The sequence below is a fragment of the Ctenopharyngodon idella genome, chromosome 24, assembly GCF_019924925.1.
Source record: "Ctenopharyngodon idella isolate HZGC_01 chromosome 24, HZGC01, whole genome shotgun sequence".
Taxonomy (NCBI): Eukaryota; Metazoa; Chordata; class Actinopteri; order Cypriniformes; family Xenocyprididae; genus Ctenopharyngodon; species Ctenopharyngodon idella.
The window spans coordinates 15166015-15191330 of record NC_067243.1 but is presented as its reverse complement, the minus strand read 5'-3'; the positions used below and the strand labels follow the sequence as shown (position 1 = coordinate 15191330).

General features: G+C 36.2%; 1 protein-coding gene across 1 annotated transcript in view; it reads right to left on the bottom strand.

Annotated features, from left to right (window-relative positions):
- Positions 1 to 25316, bottom strand: part of si:ch211-269c21.2 (carbohydrate sulfotransferase 8) — a 56655-nt gene that overhangs the window by 28659 nt on the left and 2680 nt on the right. Inside the window, exon 2 of the mRNA XM_051884886.1 lies at positions 10408 to 10616. Within this exon, the coding sequence (XP_051740846.1) occupies positions 10408 to 10582 (175 nt within the window). The 5' untranslated portion in view covers positions 10583 to 10616. The remainder of the gene's footprint in view (positions 1 to 10407; positions 10617 to 25316) is intronic.

Here is a 25316-nt window from a genome sequence, read left to right as displayed (position 1 = left end):
AAGCAAAAACAGACAAATTAACTTGCAATATTGAGACTAAAATGTACAAAATTAATTAATAACTTCTTGTTTATTAATTTATTTATAGAAATGTGTGGTGATGTGCTACATATACACCATTCAGAAGTCTCTTATGCTCACCAGTGCTGCTTTTATTTGATTAAAAATATATCAAAAACAGTAATATTGTGAAAAACTATTACAATTGTATTATTTTCAAATCAATTCCTGTGATGGCAAGCTGAATTTTCAGCATCTTTACTCCAGTCTTCAGTGTCACATGATCCTTCAGAAATCATTCTAATATGCTGATTTGCTGCTCAAGAAACATTTCTTATTATTATCAACATTGAAAACAACTGTGCTATATGTGTGTGCTATATAAATACACACACACACACACACACACACACACACACAATGTGCAATGTGACAAAATAATAATTTGTGAAGCCACTTCATCATGGCTAGTCTAACAAAAATAACTCAAATCTAGATAAAGTCATAAAGCCGGATAATGACATGCGTATGGTGTGTACTCCCTCATTTCTCATCTTAAGGAAACACCTGCTGTATGGACAGCAGCCAGTGGCCTAATTGTGTCAAGACTCTGCTTTCAGAGAGCTCTGCACAGGGTGCGACTGCACAGCAGCAGCTGTGTGTTTGAACAGGGATCAGATACTAGTGGCCGAGAAAGTTTTGCCCCCTCTCAAAGGAATGCAATAGCCTTGTATTCAAATACCACAAGTCATGCCCGGCCGATACAAAGCGCAAGAGTCTCTCTGTCATCTTTCATCTATAAATACCCTAGCCACAAACCGCGGCACCTACACAGCACGGCACTCTCGCAGGGCCATGGGAGGGGGTCGAATATCAGGATTTCTATAAATAAACAGATTGAAATTGCATTTTTTGCCGCATGAAGTAGTGTATTGAACCCATTTGATTTAACACTGCAATTTATGCATGAAGCAAGGTGACGAATGAGTCTGGGTAAAAGCATGTGGCCTTAATCAAAGCCGTCTGGTAATTCACCTCCATTAATTCAGTGCTATATGAAAAGAATATCACCCACATCTTACATTGTTATAGGTGTCACGTAAAAACTGGCACAGTATGTGCACTTTTAAAAATTACCAACCTGCAAGAACCATAGCCGCACAGTAAATGCTATACTAATTGACCTTTGTATCATATGCCTAAACGAACTTAGCGAGCAGCATGATTGAATGTTAATGAGCTGCGTATATTCTACACTGAAAACATCTTTCAAATGTGACGACCTCTATCCCCACTGCTTTGAGTGGGCTTGATCGAACGCTTCACAAAACCATTAACAGTCTTTCTTTGCTTCCTTTTCCACTCTGTTTGTGCTTTTCCTCATTTTTTGTTCATTGTGTCTTTTCTTGAGGTTAAAAGGACATGTGAATGTAGGAGAGATGCATTGAGCTGCTTTTCATGACGACCCGAGACTGCAGATATTTTGTTGAAAAATAAATAAATACAGGCCATTTACACATTTCAGATCTCCTTGAAAAAAAGCGCTTCATTTTCTGAGCCACTGAAAGTATTGTTTGTCTGCAGTTTCTGAAATGAAAAAGATATATATTTTGTTTGGAGACAGATGCAGGTAGCTTGGCTTTGGACTATTTGGTCTTCAAAAATGCTCACCTCGCAGTGAATGAGCTAACTAATGCGTCAACCAAAGACTAAAACTAACAATTTTCCACATCTGACAACTATAGGTGTTAACCTATAACTTTGATATTCCAAGGCCCGGTTTCACAGACAGGGCTTAGCCTAAGCCAAGATTAGGCCTTACTTCAATTAGGATATTAAGTAGCTTTTATAAACATACACTAGAAAAAAACATTACTTGTGTGCATCTTGAGACAAAACAATGCCACTGACATATTTTAAGATATGTCAGTGCAAGTTGCTTTCAGTTAAAACAGCTCAAACATTCATTTTAGTCCAGGACTAGCTTAAGCCTTGTCTGTGAAACCAGGGGTATTTTTAAGTAAGCAATAAGGTACAATAGGCTGTGAATAAGTCACGGCTGAAGGGCGTCATTAGGCACGACGCAAAGCTTTTATTGCTTTTATAAAACGGTTACCACACAATACAAATATTAAAACCAAAAATATATATCAATGCAACTTTCATGAAGTAAACTTTTTCTAAAAGCCTTCCTTCCGCCGGAAAAAATAGTCCCTGACCTTGAACGGCAACATTTTCACAACATTAGATGGCGGCAAAGACTGTCTTTATGAGTGTGTCAGTCAGTAGTGAAAAGACTGAATTGTTTTGAAAACGGAACAAGACGCAACTGACAAATGCTTTTACTAGCGCTGTCAGTCACGGGAAAACCCCTTAAATGTTAAAAGGACAAGATAATACATCAGACATTTAAACAGATTTTTTATTATGAACTTAGGACTGACCTGAAGGAAAATGCTAAATCTGAATGCAGGTAATAAACTCGCTCACTCGATCTTTTTCTCACAACACTCTTCTACATAGTACAGTAAGCTTCAATGAACAATATTAATTGAGAACAAACTGTTTACGTTCCTAAGAGTGGTTGCTAAGGGTGTTGTGTAGTGATACACAGAACCGTTGGGTGAAGCGGTCATAGTCGTGAATAAAACACAGCTATTGATCAATCAGAATCAAGGACAGGATCTAACCATTTTATAATATCACATAAATTCTAATTTTATATTAACTATTTCATTTTTTATCTAATGTAATATCTTAATATATTTATATGTGAAATATATTTTTTTCCTTTTGACAATGGGATTTGTAGCTACAGTAAAATTGCAGCATGTTCTATTCTAATCACACCACAATTTTCCTATGATCTTTCACCATCCCCACTCTCTTACACTGAATTAACTCAGGAATTATTTTTAAAATGCACACATCTAATTGGATTTGGAATCTCATAATTAGGTTTATCTAGATATAATCTCGTAATGTTATGAGAATTGTGAGAGCAGGATGTGAGCCATAGGAAGACCTGAAAGACAGTTGCTTCAAAGCACCATAGGGGCCTAATGCAAGTATATATTCATATTCTCAGGCTGCGGACTCCTCTGAAACCTGACTGCGGAGTGGTCCACTCTGCATGAACTCTAATTAAACTAAGACACTCCGGCGAGACCTTCCCATGCAGAGACATGTTTGCGTGTTGATCACGGATGCTGGAGATTTTCACACACCTCTCACCTATCTGAGTTTTGAACCTTGGGGAAAGAATGTAATCTACAGCCTCACACATCTGAAGTAGAAAATAAATGCTATCATGTCATATGATATGTCTCACAGTTTCATCTTGGCTGAAAGGGATAGTTCACCTAAAAATGAAAATTCTGACATCATTTGCTAACCCTCCTGTTGTTTCAAACTTGTTTCTTTCCTTCTGTGAAACACAAACAAAAGGTTATGTTGTCTTGTTATGAATGGATGGAAAGAATGTTACAAAAGGAATGTCAGCACAATGTTATTTTTCAGTGAAAACTCTTCTTATAATCCTGACCTCCTGGGCTGAGGCACATCAATTATAGAATCAGAAAATATGTGAATTTAGTCAGTTTAGCAAGTGTCAGTAACTTGAAAACACATCCTGTCATAATTGTTTCCAAACATAATTTGGAGGACGTGAAGACAGCATTACATCTCCTTTTGTGTTTCAAAGAGCAAAGAAAGTCATTAAAGGGATAGTTCACCCAAAAATGAAAATTCTGTCATCATTTACTCCCCCTAAAGTTGTTCCAAACCTGTATACATTTCTTTGTTCTGCTGAACACAAAGGAAGGTATTTCGAAGAATGTTTGTAACCAAACAGATCTAGTGCACTTAGGGTGTGTCCGAATGCACTTTTGCTAGTTTAAGGACGGGGAAAATGGTTGGCGCGCCCAGCGCATGGTCTAAAAGGGTTGTCCCTACTCTCTTATTGAGTAATGGGTGTGTTTTGGGCATAACATGCAATAAACCAATCAAAGTCTCAACACCAATTCCCTTTAAAAGCCAGTTGCGCTCGCACCATGGCGGATTCGCTATTTACATGGCGGAAATTGCAAGTGGAAAAACTGAACGCTTCTCTAGCGAGGAAACGGATGCTTTGGTGGAATCTGGCTTTTCCCGTAGATGGTCTGCTCATGCGCTTTAACCTCGCATTAACCTCACACCAAAGCATTTTTATCTTTATGCACACAATGATAATCTTTTACATTGTAATCCTTTTATTTTTAATATTTGGCATGTTTGTGTGCTGCTGCACATCCCTGTGTGTGTAATAAGCAGAGTGTAATAAGCCGATAGGCGCATATTACTAACGCGCTCCTTAAATAACAAAACAATTATTACATTTGCATTTGCGACCATCTGTTCGCCCATGGGTGTGCTGGTCTGAAAACGAGGTGTGTTCAGGCGCATTGTTGGCGTGTTGCTATTTTGAAGCAACTAAAATAGACTGCACCATTGACCATTATTTGGTTCTGATGGTGTCAAGCGTGTATGGCGGCAACCAGGTGAGGAGTACAAAGACAAGTGTGTCTTGCCTACAGTCAAGCATGGTGATGGGAGTGTCATGGTCTGGGGCTACATGAGTGCTGCCGGCTCTGGGGAGCTACAGTTCATTGAGGGAACCATGAAGCAGAAGCATGATCCAACATATTGGATTCCAACATGATAACGACCCCAAGCACACCTCCAAGACGACCACTGCCTTGCTAAAGAAGCTGAGGGTACCTAAACCCTATTGAGCATCTGTGGGGCGGCATCAAACGGAAGGTGGAGGAGCGCAAGATCTCTAACATCCACCAGCTCCGTGATGTCGTCATGGAGGAGTGGAAGAGGACTCCAGTGGCAACCTGTGAAGCTCTGGTGAACTCCATGCCCAAGAGGGTTAAGGCAGTGCTGGAAAATAATGGTGGCCACACAAAATATTGACACTTTAGGCCCAATTTAGACATTTTCACTTAGGGGTGTACTCACTTTTGTGGCCAGTGGTTCAGACATTAATGGCTGTGTGTTGAGTTATTTTGAGGGGACAGCAAATTTACACTGTTATACAAGCTGTACACTCACTACTTTACATTGTAGCAAAGTGTCATTTCTTCAGTGTTATCACATGAAAAGATATAATAAAATATTTACAAAAATGTGAGGGGTGTACTCACTTCTGTGAGATACTGTATATATATACATTATATATATATATTTACACTACCAGTCAAAAGTTTGGAAACATTACTATTTTTAATGTTTTTGAACGAAGTCTCTTATGCTCATTAAGGCTGCATTTATTTTATAATAAATACAGAAAAAACTATAATATTGTGAAATATTATTACAATTTAAAATTATGGTTTTCTATTTTAATATACTTTAAAATATAATTTATTTCTGTGATGCAATTTTCAGCATCATTACTCCAGTCTTCAGTATCACATGATCCTTCAGAAATCATTCTAATATGCTGATTTGATACTCAGTTATTATGTTGAAAACAGTTGCTTAATATTTTTTTTGGAACCTGTGAAAGTTGAAAACAGTTGTGCTGCTTAATATTTTTGTGGAAATCATGATGCATGAAAAACTGACCTCAAACTTATAAAACAAATAAAAATATTTATGTAAATGGTATTATTATCTATATGCAATACATAATACAACACTTGTATGTTCCTTACTATTGCTAGACCTGTGAATTGTTTTTAAAAAATATTAGGCATTCATTTATGATACACTGGGTCAGAGGTTAAGCACTCATCAAATTATTGACAGTAATGATATCCTAAATGGGAAGTCGAGTTTGTTAATGTTCTGAAGAGGTGGGGTAAAATTGACTTGAATAATTGCTCTAAATTGCCTTGTAAATCTAGCAGGGCTGTAAACGAGTATTGATCTTGTTTAAGTGGTGTGCAAAGTGAGCTCAACGGCAATCAAATTAGGCAGGGGAACGGTCGGAAATGTATGTGCTATGATGTAGTTCTTTATAATCCCATTGACTGCAATAGACCGTCTGAAAGCAATACAATTGACTAGCCTGTGACTGATCGCATCCTTTTTTTGGCAGCTGAGAACTCTTACTCAGGCTCTTTGCAACAGTATCACTCTAATTACCTCATAATGGAATGTCCATCACTGACCTGATAATTGTGAAAAGGGCTAAAAGGTCCCGACTTGACTCTTTTAAACACAGCATTAAATGTCTGGGTTTAGAAAATGTCAGTTTACTTCTTCTGCCATGCTCTTGTCAATGTAAGAAAACACCTGGTGCATTTTAATTTCTTTACACCTTGTTAAACACATCAGCAAAGTCTAAAGAAACATTGCAAGAATTGCACATTTTAGGAAAACATCAAATTAGACAATTGTGGAAACATCCACAGCTGTAATTGGATAGTTAAGGCTGAAGACTTATGTGATTCATTCTCTTTAATGCACAAGGAGTCAGTCTTAATGAACAGAGATATGCCCTCTCCAGGGCTCGTCGTATTTCTTTTGATTCCTGTTGGCCCACATTCAAACAGACACTCAAAAATCCCCACAAGTTTTCTCACCAACACTCATTGCTGAAAGCATTGTGTTACATATCATTGCTGATGTATTAGAGCGAAAATTATAGATCATTGTACCGGCAAGTGTATAATAACCATTGACTGTAACTGGTCTGAAATATGCTAGTATTATACAGGACTGGACTGGAGAGTCATATAGAAGTTATTATAGTCACAGACTGAGGCCCCCACGGCCTCTTTTGCATGGTCGTCAATGATGAAATATGCTTATTGGGTCCAGATTGTGTATCTAAATGGCATCTAAAGGACCAGAGGGGACTAATGGGATCACGCTAACCCACCAAATCTTGACCCCTTGGTTTTTATTAGTCCACCAGGAAACAATGTTTCAAAAGTACCAATCGTCAAAAGTCTAGATCTGCAAGACTAAAGTTAAAATTGGATTAAACTGAAGACAGATCGCACGAACCAGGGGTTTTCAAACTGGGGTCCATGGAGTCTACTGACAATTTGAGAAATAAAATAATTACAAAAACATGTATTTTAACAGTAAGAAATAGAAAAAGACACTTTAAATGGTTTTCTGGGGAAGGGGAGGGGGAAAGTCACACCCCCCAGTGGTGAACCATTGAAATTTCAAAACACTTCTGATGTAATGAAGCCTCGTTTACTGAAATCACGTGACTCTGGCAGTTTGATACACGCTCCTAATTCAAAACAGATTCGTAAAGCTTCGAAGCTTCACAAAGCAGTGTTTTGAAATCGTCCATCACTAGATATTGTTGAATAAAGACGTTATTTTGTTTTTTTGGTGCACAAAAAGTATTCTCGTTGCTTCATAACATTAAGGTTGAACCACTGTAGTCACATGACTGTTTTAAATATGTCTTTAGTAGCTTTCTGTGCATCTGAAAGTGTTAATTATCTTGCTGGCAATGCAGGCCCCACTGATCCATCGGATTTTATCAAAAATTTCTTAATTTGTGTTCCAAAGATGAACGAAGGTCTTACGTGTGTGAAACGACGTGAGGATGAGTAATAAATGACATAATTTTCATTTTTTGGGTGAACTAATCCTTTAATGACAGAAATTTAATTTTTGGGTGATCTAAAGGCTGATTTATACTTAAAATGTAACAACGCATCAATTCTACGCAGACCGCAAGCACTGGGATTGGTCTGCTAGAACCCCTCCCTCAGGTCAAAAAACTGGCGTGGAGCAATCGGAAAGAGCGAGCGTTTTCAACTTCCATAGGAATGAAAAACACTCTGTTTCAGGGGACACATGCAGTCATACTACAACAAAAGTCGTTACCTATTTACCGCTTCTATTTGTAAGCTATTTGTAATGCTTCTTCTTCGGCTTTTGCCTTGATCCTCAACATGACCGCGGACACTGCCTGCTAGTGGTCTGCATGCACGTCGACGTGGACAACAACGCAGAAGTATAAATGAAAACAGACGCATAGTCTACGGCGCAGAGGCTCCGGCATAGGTCCGACGCAGAAGTATAAATCAGCCTTAACCCTTTAACCCCAATTGAATTTTTAATGAATGCAGCAAAGTTTAGTAGCAATATTCAAAACAAAACAAAACAAAACATTTTAACCTTTTCTAAAATGGAAAAACCCCACAAGCTCTCAACTGTTTGAAATACCTCTGTGCCAAAACATGGTTTGAACCTTAGTTTCCCTGCCAATGATTCAGGGTCCACAGAGACAGCTGTCATTGACTGGGCGGGTTGGATCAGAGGGTATGGAGAGACAGATCAATCAGCACAGGAGAGATGAAACTGAATAGACTCCCTTTTCAGGGCACTATTGAACTGTTATTTAGCTTCCCCACCAATGACTGCTTACACAATCCCTCAGTCAATAGTAACGTAAGATTCAATCATCTCAGGTTAGTCATTCCCTAATTAGATTCTAATGCACCAAAGTGCTCTACTTTTTTGGAAACAAACGTCTCAAATGTAATGCATTTAAGAAGATCTACGTATATTGTTTGTGTCTTGTCAAGCATTTGAGCCTGAGGCTCATGTAAATGTTCAATTATTGAGGACGCCACTGAATTCTGTCTGTGGTCTGACAGGAATGTCAATTAACATGAACAGGTTACTGTAAAACTGTGTAAAAGTCTGTTTTATTTGTATTAAAAAGTATTTTTCTTTTTCACTATAAACAAAAATACATGCCTAGACATAAATGTGTTTTAAAAACATTTCTCAGTAAACCAATTTGATTTAAAATGAAAGGTTAAACACTGCATCAACAAACAGCAGTGAGGTTAACAGGCAAATTTCCTTTAAGACTTTCTGTTGAGCTTTTCATTGACCCACATTTCTGAAAGACAATGTTGCAATATCTCCCCTGCGTATCTCGCAATCAGTATAATATCGTTCTCATGAGCTTCCGCGCTCAGCTAACAATTGTCCTCTGTCGCAAGATGAAAACAGACAATATTAGCTGCTTTGATGGCTCTGCAGGGAAGACACAGCCCACTTCACTGCATGCTAGCACTTCAAATAAACCGAAAAATAGTAGTAATCAAACACAGTGTTAGCTCTTGCAGAGGACAACTGTAGTGTTTGCTGGGACATCACCTTGCCAGATGAGTCTTCTGGTTGTTTTGCTGGAGCTGCATAATTCAATAAATAATTGCTGGTGCTGTAAAACTATTTTATGCAGGTTTGTTCTTATGTAGGTGTGTGTGTGTGCGTGTGTGTGTATATTAGCGCTGTCAAAATTAGCGTGTTAACGCATGCAATTCGTTTTTCCAGTTTAATCACGCTAAAAATGTTTAACGCAATTAACGCAACAACAGTTTTTTCCATCATAATTTGGCTAACGTTACATTATTATGACCACACTCTTATTCACGCAAATCCTTTTAAACCATTCAAGCGCCACAAGACAAACGAGAATCCGCTGTGTGCACAGAAAGACACGTACCAGTATCGAGTTCTCTTTTGCGCTTGAACAAACAATAACGCACAGAATTATGCCAAAATGCCTGTTTTGTCGAGTATCCTCATAAGAGCAGCCTTAATTGAGTTAAATAACGTCTTAAATGAACTTAAAGAGTTGTGAGAAAATGAGATTCGCGTCATGTTCGGCAGCGACAGTTCTTAAAGTGACAGCAGACTAATAAACCAGTTGCTGTGATGTTTGCCATTAATGTTAAATCAAAGAACAAAGGTAACAGAGAAATTTTAGCTTTAATAAGGATTAATCTATATTTCATTTATAATTTATGCAGTAACGACTGTAAAGTGTTTGATAACTTTATTCAATATCTGTATATTGTTAGACAGGCAGGAAGGCCACAGATAAAGACATTTATTATAAAGGGTTTATGTGAAGATTGTTTTAAGTTCACTGAAATTAATAGTTGTAATTACTTTAAAACCTAATAAATGTTAAAATTGATAGCTTTTAGTTATACTGTCTATAATTAATGTTTAGAAAAATCAATTTCATAGAGACATCAGTACCAGTATTAGTATCAGTGAAACTGGCCTTCATTCATAAAAAGATGCCATTAAACAAATATTTAAAATATACTGTCTTTAAGTTGTTTCTACATTAATTTGGAAATTAATAAATTAATAAAGCTGTTTTCCACAAGTGCTGATGGATTCCTCTGCTTCATTTCTATTGATCCAATCTATGCACTTTGTGAGCAGCAAGTCGTATGTAGTCATAATAAATCATATTTCTTGAATAAAAACAATTAATTTTGATGTTATCACATGAAGCGCATATTTAGACAACCAGGCAAAACATTTTAACAGTGCGAACACTTTCTATAAAAAATAAAACTGAAATAGGAAGACTCTGCATCTCTAAAAGTCTGAGTCACATGTTAGACAGACCTTGGTTTTGTTGCTGGAGTGTCTCTGTGAGGTCCTGTAGGTGTAGCAGAAGAAGACCTCCAGCGCCTAACAGCAGCAGGAACCAGAAGGACCAGGGAAGTCTCATGACTGTCGAGCGTAGGGACCTCCTTCTGCCTCCACAGCCGGCCTCCAGCACCCTACACTCTACCCACATCACGGCCTGTGACGCACGGCCCCAACGGTGGGACCTACACACACACACACAGAAAGAAAAAACACTTCAGCACAGTGCCTTAGCAACCAAGGCCATCGTGACTGCTTCACTTCTGCAAGACAAGCCAGCCAGCAAGCTAGTGGTCTTAGGGTTTGGAATTAAAATTGTTTAGGGTTCTTTTGAAGCAAGCACCTAACAACCAGATAGGACACCCTAGCAACCACCCAGAACATTCTAGCATCACGGTGGCAAGTTTTGCATGCGCAAGCGGCACTCGCATTTTCTCAGAAAATGGAAAAAAAAGAAATCTAGTTAATTCTGCTGTTGGGAACTGTTGAAAACTTTTATTAGTTTTCCCAAGTTAAGAATTGAAAAGGACAATGGGGCGTTTGCATTTGTGAATTTTATTTCTGTATCTCACGCTACAATGTGCATGCATTTATATAAATAGCGTGTTGTGTTTTCGCAGATTTATCTGATGAATATTCTGCTGACTGCAAGGTCCCATTTCCCACAAGAGAGGATGCAAGACAGAGAATAAGAAAGAGAGAAAGGGAGGCACAGTTGTGTGTGGAGTGTGTGCCAGGTTTGCTGTTCTCAGCAGGTGAGAGCAGCATAAGGAATCATGTGCTCCGAGTCTATAGGGACCTGAAGCCTACACAAAACATCTTACCCTGCCTGTTCCATGTGTATCTTCTACACTCTGTGAGATTAGACTACCTGACTCACACGACCCACACAAACATAAATTCTTATTACAAACATTCATCATACAATGTGCCTCGTGGAGCTTAACACCAAACAAATCTGGTGCACTGAGGAGGAAATTAAAGACTGATGTGAATTAATTTGCTTTTAACATTATTAATAGGACTGTGCATAATAACATTAAATCCACATTAAACGGCACTTTTTTCACAAACACAGACAGGCTACAAAATTGAGACTGAAACTCTTTTTCAACAAACAGTCAGTGGAAGGAATTGCTTAACCTTCAGAAAATGACTGAAGCCAATTTCAGGAGGTCAAACTAAATTTTACATAAGCTTTTTTTTTTTCATTCACTTTATATGAAGTTTGTATGGAAGCTTGTTTCTGCCACTAAATAAAAAATAAAAAAGGTATGATTGCAACTTTGTATCTCACAATTCTGACTTTTTTTCTCAGAATTGCGTCATATAAACTCACAATTGCGAGTTATAAAGTCAGAATTGTGAGTTATAAAGTCAGAATTATGAGTTATAATGTCAGAATTGTGAGTTATAAAGTCAGAATTATGAGTTATAATGTCAGAATTGTGAGTTATAAAGTCAGGATTGCGAGTTATAAAGTCAGAATTATGAGTTATAATGTCAGAATTGTGAGTTATAAAGTCAGAATTGTGAGTTATAAAGTCAGGATTACGAGTTATAAAGTCAGAATTGTGAGTTATAAAGTCAGGATTGCGAGTTATAAAGTCAGAATTATGAGTTATAATGTCAGGATTGCGAGTTATAAAGTCAGAATTGCGAGTTATAAACACAATTGCAAGTTATGATGTCAAAATTGCAAGTTATGAAGTCAAAAATGTCAGTTATAAAGTCAGAATTGCAAGTTATATAGTCAGAATTGTGAGTTATAAAGTCAGAATTTTGTGATATAGTCGCAATTCTGAGAAAGAAAAGCTGCAAGAAAAAAGTTTACATCTCGCAATTGTTAGTTTATATCTCGCAATTCTGAAAAATCGCAATTACCTTTTTTATTTAGTGGCGGAAACAAGCTTCCACAGGTTTGCAAACCAATTGGGACATGTAAATAAATCCTGATCTGTGTGATTTTCTACCAGTAAACTTTTACATTTTTTATTTTATATATACATTAAGGTTTCCACAAAAGTATTAAGCAGCACAACTGTTTTCAACATTGATAATAATAAGAAATCTTTCTTAAACACCAAATATTAGAATGATTTCTGAAGAATCATGTGACACTAATGATGTTGAAAATTTAACTTTGCATCACAGGAGTAAATTACATTTTAAAATATATTGTGATACTGCCACATTAATATATATAATGGTTTCTTGGGTGTCACAATATTAAATAATTAAAATTATGTAATAAAAGACTATAAAAACTACTTTTTTGTCATTAAGTTTTTGGTCATTAAAATTAGCCAACAATTATAATTTTTTTATTTATTGGATACAGTTCAGAAAGTCAAGAACTCTGAGATGGAACAAACCAAAATCACAATTTTAACTGGTCCGGTGTCATCAAAATAAATCAAAGCCCAGCAATTACAGAAATTATATGTAGCACTGTGAATATGGCTTCATTTGCTGTGCAAAGTCATTTTCATTTGCTTGAAAGCATTTTCCATTCGGCACTTAAATGTAAGTGCTGCATTTTCTACTGTAAAACCGAACATCAAGCCTTTGCCAGATGGAAACCGGCCTTATCATCTTCCCACATCAAAACACCAAAATTGCAGCTTGATGTGTACAGTCGCATCTTTGCAGGCAATCACAGCTGAGGTGATGGGGGTTAGATTTCTTTAACAACAGCTTTGAGTAAAAAAACACCCCATGCACCTGCTCCTTCATCGACGCCCCCTTTCCTTTTATCTGGGCTTGATTGCTTTTCCCTGGATTGGACCACTTCCCCCATTACGCCAGTCCCAGGATATTGCTGATCCCTGACCTGTATGATAGTGGGATTTAAAAAGGTCTTGAGTAGCACAAGGAAACCTGTGGATGTAATCTAGAGCTGTTCTCCTCAGTCGAGCCAGAGGATCTTCTGCTAATGAAAGCAGTTCTCTCACCAGATGCTACCCTGCCATTTAAGATCTTACATTTGACATCCACTTGTGATTATACTTCTAATTCAAACCCAGGTCAAAAGGGCTACATTATTTTACTTTTTAATAATTATTACTTCTAATAAGCAACACTTAATGCAACTGTTGTACTTGCCCATCAGTCACACTTTAATATTCATGTGAAATATGGAAATTATATGGTGCATCATTATAAAGATTTTTAATAACTTTAAGAAGTCACTTTAAAGAAGTTTTATTCTTATTACCACGTGGCCAAAGTCAAAATAAAATAAAAAATTAAATGAAATGAAATGAAATTAAAATATTAAAATATTGTTTCATTCTGCCTTGTAAAGGATGGTCAGAAATGGGTTTAATCAAAATTATTTTAAGCTTCTCTTCAGGTTTATACATCTATAAGTTATGGAAGCCCGTTTCCGCCACTAAATAAAAAAATAAAAACAGTAATTGCGACTTTTTATGTCATTCTGACTATTTTTCTCACAATTGCAAGTTACAAAGTCAGAATTCTGAGATATAAACTCGCAATTGTGTGATATAAAGTCACAATTCTGACTTTTTCTCGCAATTCTGACTTTTTTTCTTGCAAGTTTATATCTCAGAATTGTGACTTTATATCACGCAATTGCGAGTTTATATCTCACAATTCTGACTTTATAACTTGCAATTGTGAGAAAAAAAGTCACAATTGTGAGGAAAAAAGTCAGAATTGTGAGATTAAAAAAAACGCAATTGCGTGATATAGTCACAATTCTGACTTTTTCTCGCAATTCTGACTTTTTTTCTCAGTTGCGAGTTTATATCTCAGAATTGTGACTTTATATCACGCAATTGCAAGTTTATATTTTAGAATTATGACTTTATAACTCGCAATTGTGAGAGAAACAGTCAGAATTGTGAGAAAAAAAGTCAGAATTCTGAGAAAAAAAGTTGCAATTACTGTATTTATTTTTTTATTTAGTGGCGGAAACGGGCTTCCATAATAAGTAGTGATGATGGATATAAAAATCACAGTGTGAGTAGAAAATAAATATTTTTCCAAATTATATTTCATGAATATTTATAATATATTTTTTCACAGTATAAATTGGTTTTTATACATGAATATACATGCCTTATTATAGAGGGGATAATTTTGGGGTGTCCATAGCATTAAAAAATTTAATTTTTTAAAAACATTTTTCTTTTTTTTGGAATAACGTGCACCGATGAATTATGCGCAGACCATAATATGTACAAATAAAGTTTATTTTAATTGTTCTGTCTCAAAGTCAAATCTGAAGTCATATGATACTCAGGTCATAGTGGCCTGTTTCGATCATGTTTCATTGCAACATTTGCAAATTTGGAGGTTGTAACCACATCACAGGCTCACAAAGACCAGATGTGCTCAATTACCCATGATAAATTAAATCTCTGTATTTACATAAACAGACAAAATCAATTTTGTTTCATTTGTTTGGACAGCTGTTAATTACAAAATACACAAGCTTGTGTCGATAGACTGTTTACAGCTGTAAATTGAGTTCTTCAAAAGTTTAGTTGCTAGTGAACCTAAGTTAAAAACAGCCTTGAGTCTTTAACTGCTGGTTAATGTGATCTGTTGAGCTGCTGTATTCTGTGTAGTGTCATATTAACATTCATTATGATGACAGATGGAGGACATACTCGCAAATCAATACCACTGTAAGCTTCCCCACCGTCTCTCCCCCACTTCATTGTCCTTCCTTGCCGAACACATTCATCATTGCTCTGAATATTATACCTCACTTCTGCAGTTATTACCCTGTTGAATCAGTACTCTGAAATTAGAAAAGATTAAAACCATTGATCCAGTTTACAACGTTCAAACATAGCAACCATGTTGCATTGATTTGTCAACATAATCACAGTGTAATCTTATTAAAAAAGCAGCATTTATCTCCACATGCTTTTTTGATGTTATTAATTCCCTATCCAAGGTAAAATAATTTTAGTACATGATGATGATTCTTTGTGCATGGGTAGTTTTGTTCAAAGAACTGGCTCTGCATTTTAACTGGGTTGGGATGTGTCCTAGTAACTTTAAAGGGTTAGTTCACCCAAAAATGAAAATTCAGTCATTAATTACTCACCCTCATGTCGTTCCACACCCGAAGACCTTCGTTCATCTTCAGAACACAAATTAAGATATTTTGGATAAAATCTGATGGCTCAGTGAGGCCTCCATTGACAGCAAGATAATTAACACTTTCAGATGCCCAGAAAGCTACTAAAGACATATTTAAAACAGTTCATGTGACTACAGTGGTTCAACCTTAATGTTATGAAGCGACGAGAATACTTTTTGTGCGCCCAAAAAAACAAAATAACAACTTTTATTCAACAATATCTAGTGATGGGCGATTTCAAAACACTGCTTCATGAAGCTTTACAAATCTTTTGTTTCGAATCAGTGGTTCGGAGTGCGTATCAAACTGCCAAAGTCACGTGATTTCAGTAAACGAGGCTTCATTATGACAATAGCAGATCTGCTACAAAAAAAAAAAAAAGAGAGAGAGGCTGAATGGGCCTTATTAGAAACAAAAAAATAAATAAAATCACCTTTTTCAAATGAAATGTAATGTGAATATAAATGAAAAGTGAAAAAGCTCCACAGTACGCTTACCCAAATGACTTGATTTTACAATAACTTTTCCTCCCTAATCATACTGAAATGGTGAAATAAATCACTCTCGCTGCACAGTCAGAAATCAATTGATCTTTATAAAAATGAGATATGGGATGCCTTTGCATTATTAACTTGCCTATCAAAAATCTGCTTTTATGCCCACTTACGCATTTATCTTCTATATGTTACATCAAAGGAGAAGATAGCTTATCCTTGAAATATTCTCCAGCCCACTTCCTTAGGTATTACTGGATTGAATGAAAGATGTCTCATTATAGTGATTCTCTCACACTGAATAAAAATGATACTGCGGCATGCATGACTCACGGCTCATGCTTTCCAATCATACAGGGCTTCAGGATAGTGATTCCCAACCAGCCGTATGCATACACCACCAGCAGGTATTAAACCTATAAAAAAAGAAATTATGACTCTAATATAATACTCACATATAAATCTAATATATATATATATAGATATATAATTAGATATATAATTAATAAATACAAATAAATTAATAATAATAATAATAGATTTTTTACCATAATTGCAATTAATTGCTTAACCCTTTAAGTCACTTTTTAAGTTAAAAAAATGTTCAGGGTATTCGGTTAAAAAAAAAAAAAGAAAAGAAATCTGAATAAAATTTTTTGTCCAACCTTTCTCCGCTTGCAGAGGGAAGAACCATATTGATTCTTAGGCATGTGTGATATTAACCTACGTGGATTAATGGTTAGAGACCCACCAAAGCCTTTTCATTTACAGATCACAGCATTTTTTCATTAAGTAAAGCGCTTCTAGAACATGATGGAGGAAGGGCTGTGATTACTTGGGGATCAAAGGAAGGATGGAGAGGAAGGTTAAACCTGGTCCTATGTGTACACAGACCCCTCATCCATCAGCCGCTTTCTGCATGGATATACTGAATAATCTGTAAAAAGGGCATGAATCTGTAAAATCTCCTGAATTTCTTTCTCATCTCATCTCATTTCTTCTTTAAAATCCATGCCCTCTCATTTTGGTTTCATAAATCATCTATATTGGCAGTGTATTTGCAGACAGTTCATTGTAGGCTATATCTTATAATCCATAACTGTCATCCATCAGTAATTACTTGCAGCACGTGATTGTTAAACTGGGATTTAGAGTGATCTGTTTATTACAAAATGACTTGTCATGAGGTACTGATGATCTTCATCAGTCATAGTGCTGTTCGGTGTGAATCACCCATACAGATTATGTATTAGGTGGCAATCTTGAGCATTCAAATCTAAAATAATAATAATTATTAATTTTCATTTACACACAATCTCTAAACAGTAAATTACCGGTAATATACCAGGAAAGGTGATGATACACGGGGCAACTTTTTGAGCAGTGTTGCTTGGGCACATTCCCATTGAGAATGAGCAACAAATTTCTATCTGGATACTTTAGATCGGTCGTGGGCAATATTTTGAGATCCTCCAATCAGAATGCTAGCAGCCGATCACGTGACCGGCTTGGAGATTTCAGAAAAAATTCAAACAAGATGGCGGCCTCTCACCGGCAGTGGAGTGAAGAAAAAGAGAGTGAACTTATATCTTTTTACGCTGGTAAGTTGTCATGTGTCAACCCAAAACAGGGAATTTACCTCATTTAATGCTTAAAATACCAACAAGTGTACAATTTAATGTGCGTGGGCTGTAATTTAGCCATCGAATGTTTTCAGTTAAATACTAAAAAGACGCATTCTCTTTAACGTCTGTAGTGGCATAGGCTGTAGGGCGTACAGCACGTGAAAGTAGCTTTTGACGTGATCGATGCGAGTTAGAATCCTCCTTTTGCCAAACTCTTCTCCCTTTTCCTATCACAAATCAGAACGGAAAGGCATTTATATTTAATAAAAATGAAGAAAATATTTGAAAAGTTGAAAAAAAGTGCCTAACAAGTGTTTATAATAAAGTATTTATTGGGTTGGCAATAGATTTGCTCCTGTCTGATTAGTTGCTGCCAACTGTCCGTTGCTCCAATTAGTTGCCTTAAACACTTGTTAGGCACTTTATTTCAAATATTTTCTTCATTTTTAATAAATATAAATGCCTTTCTGATCTGATTTGTGATAGGAAAAGGGAGATAAGCGAGTTTGGCAAAAGGCGGATTCGAACTTGCGTCAATCGCGTTAAAAGCTACTTTCACGTGCCCTACAACCTACGCCACTACAGACGTTAAACAAAACTTCTTTTTAGTATTTAACTGAAAACATTCGATGGCTAAATTACAGCCCATGCACATTAAATTGAAAACCTGTTGGTATTTTAAGCATTAAATAAGGTAAATTCCCTGTTTTGGGTTGACACACAACAACTTACCAGCGTAAAAAGATATAAGTTCACTTTCCTTTTCTCACTCTACTGCCATCTTGTTTGAATTTTTTCTGAAATCTCCGAGCCGGTCACGTGATCAGCTGCTAGCATTCTGATTGGAGGATCTCAAAAAATTGCCCACAACCAATCTAAAGTATTTGCTCAAAAAGTTGCCCCGTGTATCATCACCTTTAGTCATTCATGTACTCTGATCTTGCAAATACAATATTTCAGACTCCATCTGAAAGCTACCTATATCATATGCTTACTAAAATGCTTTAATGAATCTTTAACATTCCCATTTCCGTTTGAATCAAATTAAGTATGGCGTCTAATTCGACTAAGATGCAACCTGCTGAGTATATTCCCTGATGTCCTAAGAGACTCACTGCCATAGTAACCGGCCCCATGCAAGTCTCCAGATGCTACTGTCTTCCACTGCTCTCATTCAGGTACTATTATCCTTCTACTACCATGAAGCAGCTTACTGTGATTTTTCCACGCAGGACATTTTCATTCTTGTTGGTCCTGGAACTATACACTTACATCACGTTTTGGTTCGACACACGATACTGATCTCACGGTACGATACTCTCACAAGTTAAAGAGGTAAAAAGAAATGTTTAAATTAGTACTTCTAAGATAAACATTTATCAAAAAGAATTGTTCATTTAAAAATGCATTAAATTTGGTATTACATCAGGGATGGACTTGAATAGACTTTATCCTTCTCCCCCATGCACCAGGCAATGGCGACACCAGAATAAAAATATTAATGATTCTGCTTAGATAAAGAATTATGTTAGACACATAAGCTTGCACTCTGTCCCATACATTTAAAAAAGTTTTAAAAATTGTATTTTATTAAATAATTATTTTAAATGTATTATTAATAATTAATGGAAGCTTAAATGTGTGACCTTCTGGGTTTACAATAATTGATGCTAAATTAAATGCCTAAACTTTAATTTTGGGTGAACTATATACAATACATATTGTCGCTATCCATGACATATATTGCTGCATTTTTGTATTGCTATATTTTGGCACGATATATTGTTACACCCAGTGTTGGGGAAAGTTACTTTTAAATGTAACATTACAATATTGCATTACTTCCTAAAAAAGTAACTAATTACATTACTTAGTTACTTTTTATGGAAAGTAATGCGTTATATTACTTTTGCGTTACTTTTTCCTCACCTCAGCTGGGCTCACTTTTTGTTTTTTAATAACAACAACAAAAAAAGTTCTATTTTTGGTAAATGCGACACTTTTTCTCACCAAAAGTTTAATAAACAAGCTTTAGGCTGATCACAAATGTGATGTTTATCTATTTAGTCATTTTTGCTTATTAGTATGGTTGAATTGGATTATTGAAGATCAGCAGCAAAGACAACAGTTAACTGGTAAAAGTAAGACTAAATACATGAAGTTTACTTGGTTAATTTAATATATTTAATTATTGCAGGTTTGTGCAATATTCTGAGTTTGCATTTCACTGTTTTTATTAATTTTGATGAATACTGAATCTGTTTTTGTGCAAGTGAATTGAGTAAATCGCCTCTGCACTTACAGTTTCTCTCAACATGAGGACTGTCAGTCAATACATGGGAAAACAAAGTAACTTGGGTTACTTATTTAAAAAAAAAAGTAACTCAGATATTTCGTTGTAAATTTAAAAGTAATGCGTTACTTTACTAGTTACTTGAAAAAAGTAATCTTATTACGTAACTCAAGTCACTTGTAATGTGTTACCCTCAACACTGGTTACACCCCTATGAATCCCTATGAATTTAAGGGTATTTGATAGTTACCATGTTTTATTTAATGTTGAGCCAGGAATACGTCCTGCTTGGCCAAATCATGATCAACACACATGACCATCACCCAAGAAAACTCTCACTCAGGTCCTCTTCTAACACTACAGGTTCTCGTCTCTTACTGAGCTGCACGACACATAAAATGATTAGTGCTGACAGGTCAGTCATCACTGTGCCTTGCTCTCCCTCTCTCCCCTGTCATCCTGCGAGCGGCCTTATGTTGTGACAGTGTAAATTACATCAGTCACTGCACTGGGGCGGACACACGCTCGGGCACTCATCCGATACGCAATGAAATACACTCTCTGCTTGCTCGCAACGCAATACCAACTCTATTTTAACAACTCGCGTTCTTTCCCTCTCACACACGCAGATGCACACACACCGTGCAGCTCTGCACCATATGTTGACCTCCCTTACACATGAGGTGCTCTGGCCCTGGAGGGAAATAAATTACACACTAATATTACTGTGCAGTGGCACGCTTCTCCAAAAGACAGATGTTTACTTGGGATGATCTTTAAACAACAGCTCCAGCAAGACTTTTCACATCCTTCTTTTGCCTTAATGCTGGCCAAAGCTCGCTGTCCCCCTGACCATGATGTGTTTCTAGAAATATTGCCTGTCTAAGATCAGTTTCCACACCCCTAACCTAGTGAGAAAGGAAAAGTTGACTCAAAATGACTTCACAAATGAAAAACATTTTTAATGAACAAAAGGAGTGTGATTTGTGGATGAACGCATTAGAGAATTTTGCTGCATTAGGCAAGACAGGGTTTTGTATTTATTCATTATGTTGGTTGCCATGCCAATAAATAAATAAAAAAAAAAAAAAAAAAAAAAATCACATTATGCTTGATCTTTAGTCGCTTAATTAATTAGCAATGCGATAGGAGTACTTGGTATACTCAGCTGATTGAATGTATAGCAGGAAATCTATTTTAGGCACATTCCACAAATGATTCACACATTGGTGGCTATGACTTGACTTTTTTAATGCATTAAAGACAAAAATGGCACTCTAAAAAAGGTGCTGGGTTAAAACAACCCAAGTTGGGTTGAAAATGGACAAACCCAGCCGTTGGGTTAAATGTTTGCCCAACCTGCTGGGTAGTTTTATTTAACTGAACTATTGTTTAAAAATTACTGTATTGCTTGCTTAAAAAAAACAGCATACCTGTATGATGGTTAGGTATGTTTTGAAGCATGGCAGCTGGTTTGAGTTGGTTTATGCTGGAGCTAGTTGCTTAGGACCAGCACTTGACCAGCTTAAACCAGCTCATGACCAGCTAAGGACCAGCTCAAATCAGCTGCCATGCTTCAAAACATATAACCAGCATTTGCTGTTTTTTTCAACAGGGTACAAACTGTGTTTCATACACATTACCCAAGTTATATATTATATATAATATATTTAAAAAGTAGCTAGCAATAGCTTAATTTATGGTCAATTTTTCTGACCTATTACCTGAAAATTCAGTTACCCAAATGGCATAGTTTTTTAAAATGCATTTCGCTATAAAATAGTTTTAAATTGCATTTGGATTATAACTGCAGGGCTACAAAAATTTTAATCTTCACATAAAATGAATATAAAATATAAAAAGCTCATAAAATAAATAGTTTGACCTTCTGAGGTCGACAATCAACATTTTCTGAAGCACCTCTTGTCACTGACAATTTGTTGAAATTTTTTTTTAAAGAATTTCAGGCCTAAATTGATACCCTACTCAAGGAAAGCATGTTTACATGAATTATTTAAGAAAAACAAAATCTAAGACATCCATTGACACACTTACACCTTACATCTACCCTGCATTTGGTTCACCCATCCCCTATGACACCAGCCTATATTCCAGTCAGACAGTGTGATGAGCGGATCTTTTGAATGTCAAACCCCTCATCCTCTCAGGGCCTGACTAATCATAAAGAGTGAGAACTTGTCTTTTACCTTCTCATGGAGCTTTCTGATTCTGTCCTTGACATTCAGACAGCAAACTCTGTCATGAGGCTCACAGAGGGTACAAGGTGTGTGTGAGGCTGAAGAGCTGGTGAAGACTTGAGTTAGTGTGGGTCTGTGTGTGCAAGTGGTTATTCCAGTTTGGATTCTCTGCAGCTATATTACAAAACATTAAAGTGATATCCTGTCAAGCAGGACTGAACTGCTGCCTAAGTAATTACTGCAGTGCTCTGAGAAAATAAATTAATATTATATTGTTGAGTTACAAGTCCACTTTTGAATACAACATGCATCATAGAAAGAAATGCCTTTGAAGTCATTCAATTAACAAAGCCAATAACGTGCACCAGTCCATAGAGCCCTGTGTGGTTTTAATAACAATTCATAACCTCCATAGTTACAGATAACAAAACGTAACAGACTTAAGTCTGCAGTCATTAGTTTTAATAAACATTGTCTCAGAATCCAAACCAGACTTCTCTAAATGCCAGACTACTATTATTCGTGGTACGTTTGGTCTACATGTCCACAGGCTTAACTAAAAAGCACATATTACACCTCAATAGTCAGGTTCCGGAAGAAAAAATTCAATTTTCTTCATAAGGAAATTCATTCTGAACGACAACTTATAAACCTTTAAAGACAGACCTGAGCTACGATGTTGTTAATGGATGATCTGATTTCATTGAAGCCGTCAGCTCGCATTATGTCAACTTAAGAGTAGCAGGTATTCTTTTGAACTTGAAACTTCTTGTCAAGACAACTAAAAAAAACAAGTTAAGCGAACGAAAATAAGGAAACCTAATCGTACTCAACTTTTTAAGTTAACTCATTTAATTAATTCTAGGTAAAGTCAACTTGAAAACTTTTGTTCATGAGGCAAATGATGTTCATGTTGTGTAGTTAACTTTGAAAATCAAACATGGAGATGAAAAAACAAGGATTGTAGCTGCTTGCTAAATGCTAAACATTCTTTAGTTGTCTTGACAAGTTAAAAAGACTACCTGTTATTCATTAGATGAACAACATTTTTTAAGTTGACTTTACCTGGAGCGAATTAGTTGAGTTAACTTAAAAGGTTGAGTGCGATAGATTGCCTTATTTTTTTAAGTTGGCTAAATTTTTTTTTTTTTTTTTTGTAGTTACCTTGACAAGAAGTTTTAAAGGATCAGTTCACTTCTGAATGAAAATTTCCTGAAAATTTACTCACCCCCACGTCATCCAAGATGTTCATGTCTTTCTTCAGTCGAAAAGAAATGAAGATTTTTGAGGAAAACATTCAGGATTTTTCTCCATATTGTGGACTTCACTGGGTTGAAGGTCCAAATTGCAGCTTCAAAGGGCTCTACACGATCCCAGACAAGGAAAAAGGGTCTTATCTAGCGAAACGATCTGTCTTATTTTGTTTTGTTTTTTTAAATAAAAATTTATATACTTTTTAACCACAAATGCTTGTCTTGCACTAGCTCTGCGATGCGCCACGCATTATGTTGAAAAGTCACGTGTGACATAGGCAGAAGTACCGCGGTAGAGCGAAAAACATCTAGTTTTCTCCTCCAACTTCAAAATCGTCCGATATCGTAGTTTTCCCTTTTTTTTGTAAAGGGCGTTTGCTTAGTAGACACTGGATCGGTACTTCCACCTACGTCACACGTGACCTTTCCAACGTGATTACGTCATGTGTGCGGATCGCAAAGCTAGTGCAAAACGAGCATTTGAGGTTAAAAAGTATATCATTTTTTATTTTTTTTTTAGAAAATGACAGATCGTTTCGCTAGATAAGACCCTTATTCCTCGTCTGGGATCACGTAGAGCCCTTTGAAGCTGCATTGAAACTGCAATTTGGACCTTCAACCCGTTGAACCTCACTGAAGTCTACTATATGGAGAAAAATCCTGGAACCTTAATTTCTTTTTGACTGAAGAAAGAAAGACATGAACATCTTGGATGACATGGGGGTGAGTAAATTATCAGGAAATTTTCATTCAAGAAGTGAACTTCCCAGAGAAGTTGTACTCATTAGATGAACAAAAATATTTAAGTTGATTTTAAATGGAGCGAATTAGTTGAGTTAACTTGAAAAATTAAATGCGATAAGTCGCCTTGTTTTTTTTAAGTTAGCTCAACTTTATTTCATATAATCAACAATTTTAAATGAGTAGTTTATTTCTCAATCGCTTTCAATTTGATTGCTGTTCACAATGCTTCACGGGATTGTAGCTGGTTGGCTTGGTTCATGACTTAAAACGTGTTAATGAAGACTATTTTTGAAATCCCTATGGGAGAAATGAATAAAAAAAAATACTTCCAGAACCAACGGTGGTAAAAGAGTGGGTGGGCACTGTTGCGCTCTATAGAGACCTACAACATAAGCTGGAAAAAAGTGCTAATTCAAAAAGAACGTATCACAAACATATTGACAATGTATGATGAAAAACGACAAGGATCCCATCATCTTAAACATATCAAGCGTACAGCCGAACCAGATTTCTGTCCTTAAGTGGTTGTTTTAAAATGTTACGGCTCTCTGCGGCCTCCACAAACAGCAAACATCCATTAGTATAACGCTAAAAAATGCATGAGTTGTCCCACAAGTATTATTTCCACAGAATTAAGGAGGCCATTATATAGGCAATTTCTATGACAGCGAAAGTAAAAATAACCCTCTGTACAGACCAGGGTGAAATACAGACGAAATTGTTACAAGACAAAATGATCAGATGATGACCAAATGTTGGGCAGCCAATCAAATGGATCCTCTTGGGAGGGAAAAGAAGAGCTCTCACATTCATAATTCACTCGCTGGGTGAATAGTTGATGGTCCAGATTAAAGATTAAACTTTAAATTCTTTTTAAATTGTTAAAAGAGACATGTATTCAGTAGATGTGCCAAGTAAAGTGAATATTCTGGGTTAAGCTCAATCGACAGCAATGAAACTGAATCGGGCCAATGTGTAAACGTTAAAATAGCTAATGTTTCAACAGTATAGCCACTAGACGTAAAGAAAAATGTGTTAATATTAATATAAATTGCTCAAATAATACACGTTTTAACAAAAGAATTAAGTGCTTCTATACAATTATTTTTGAAAGACTTTCAGGATGATCTGCGACATGGACAGGATGCAAACTGAC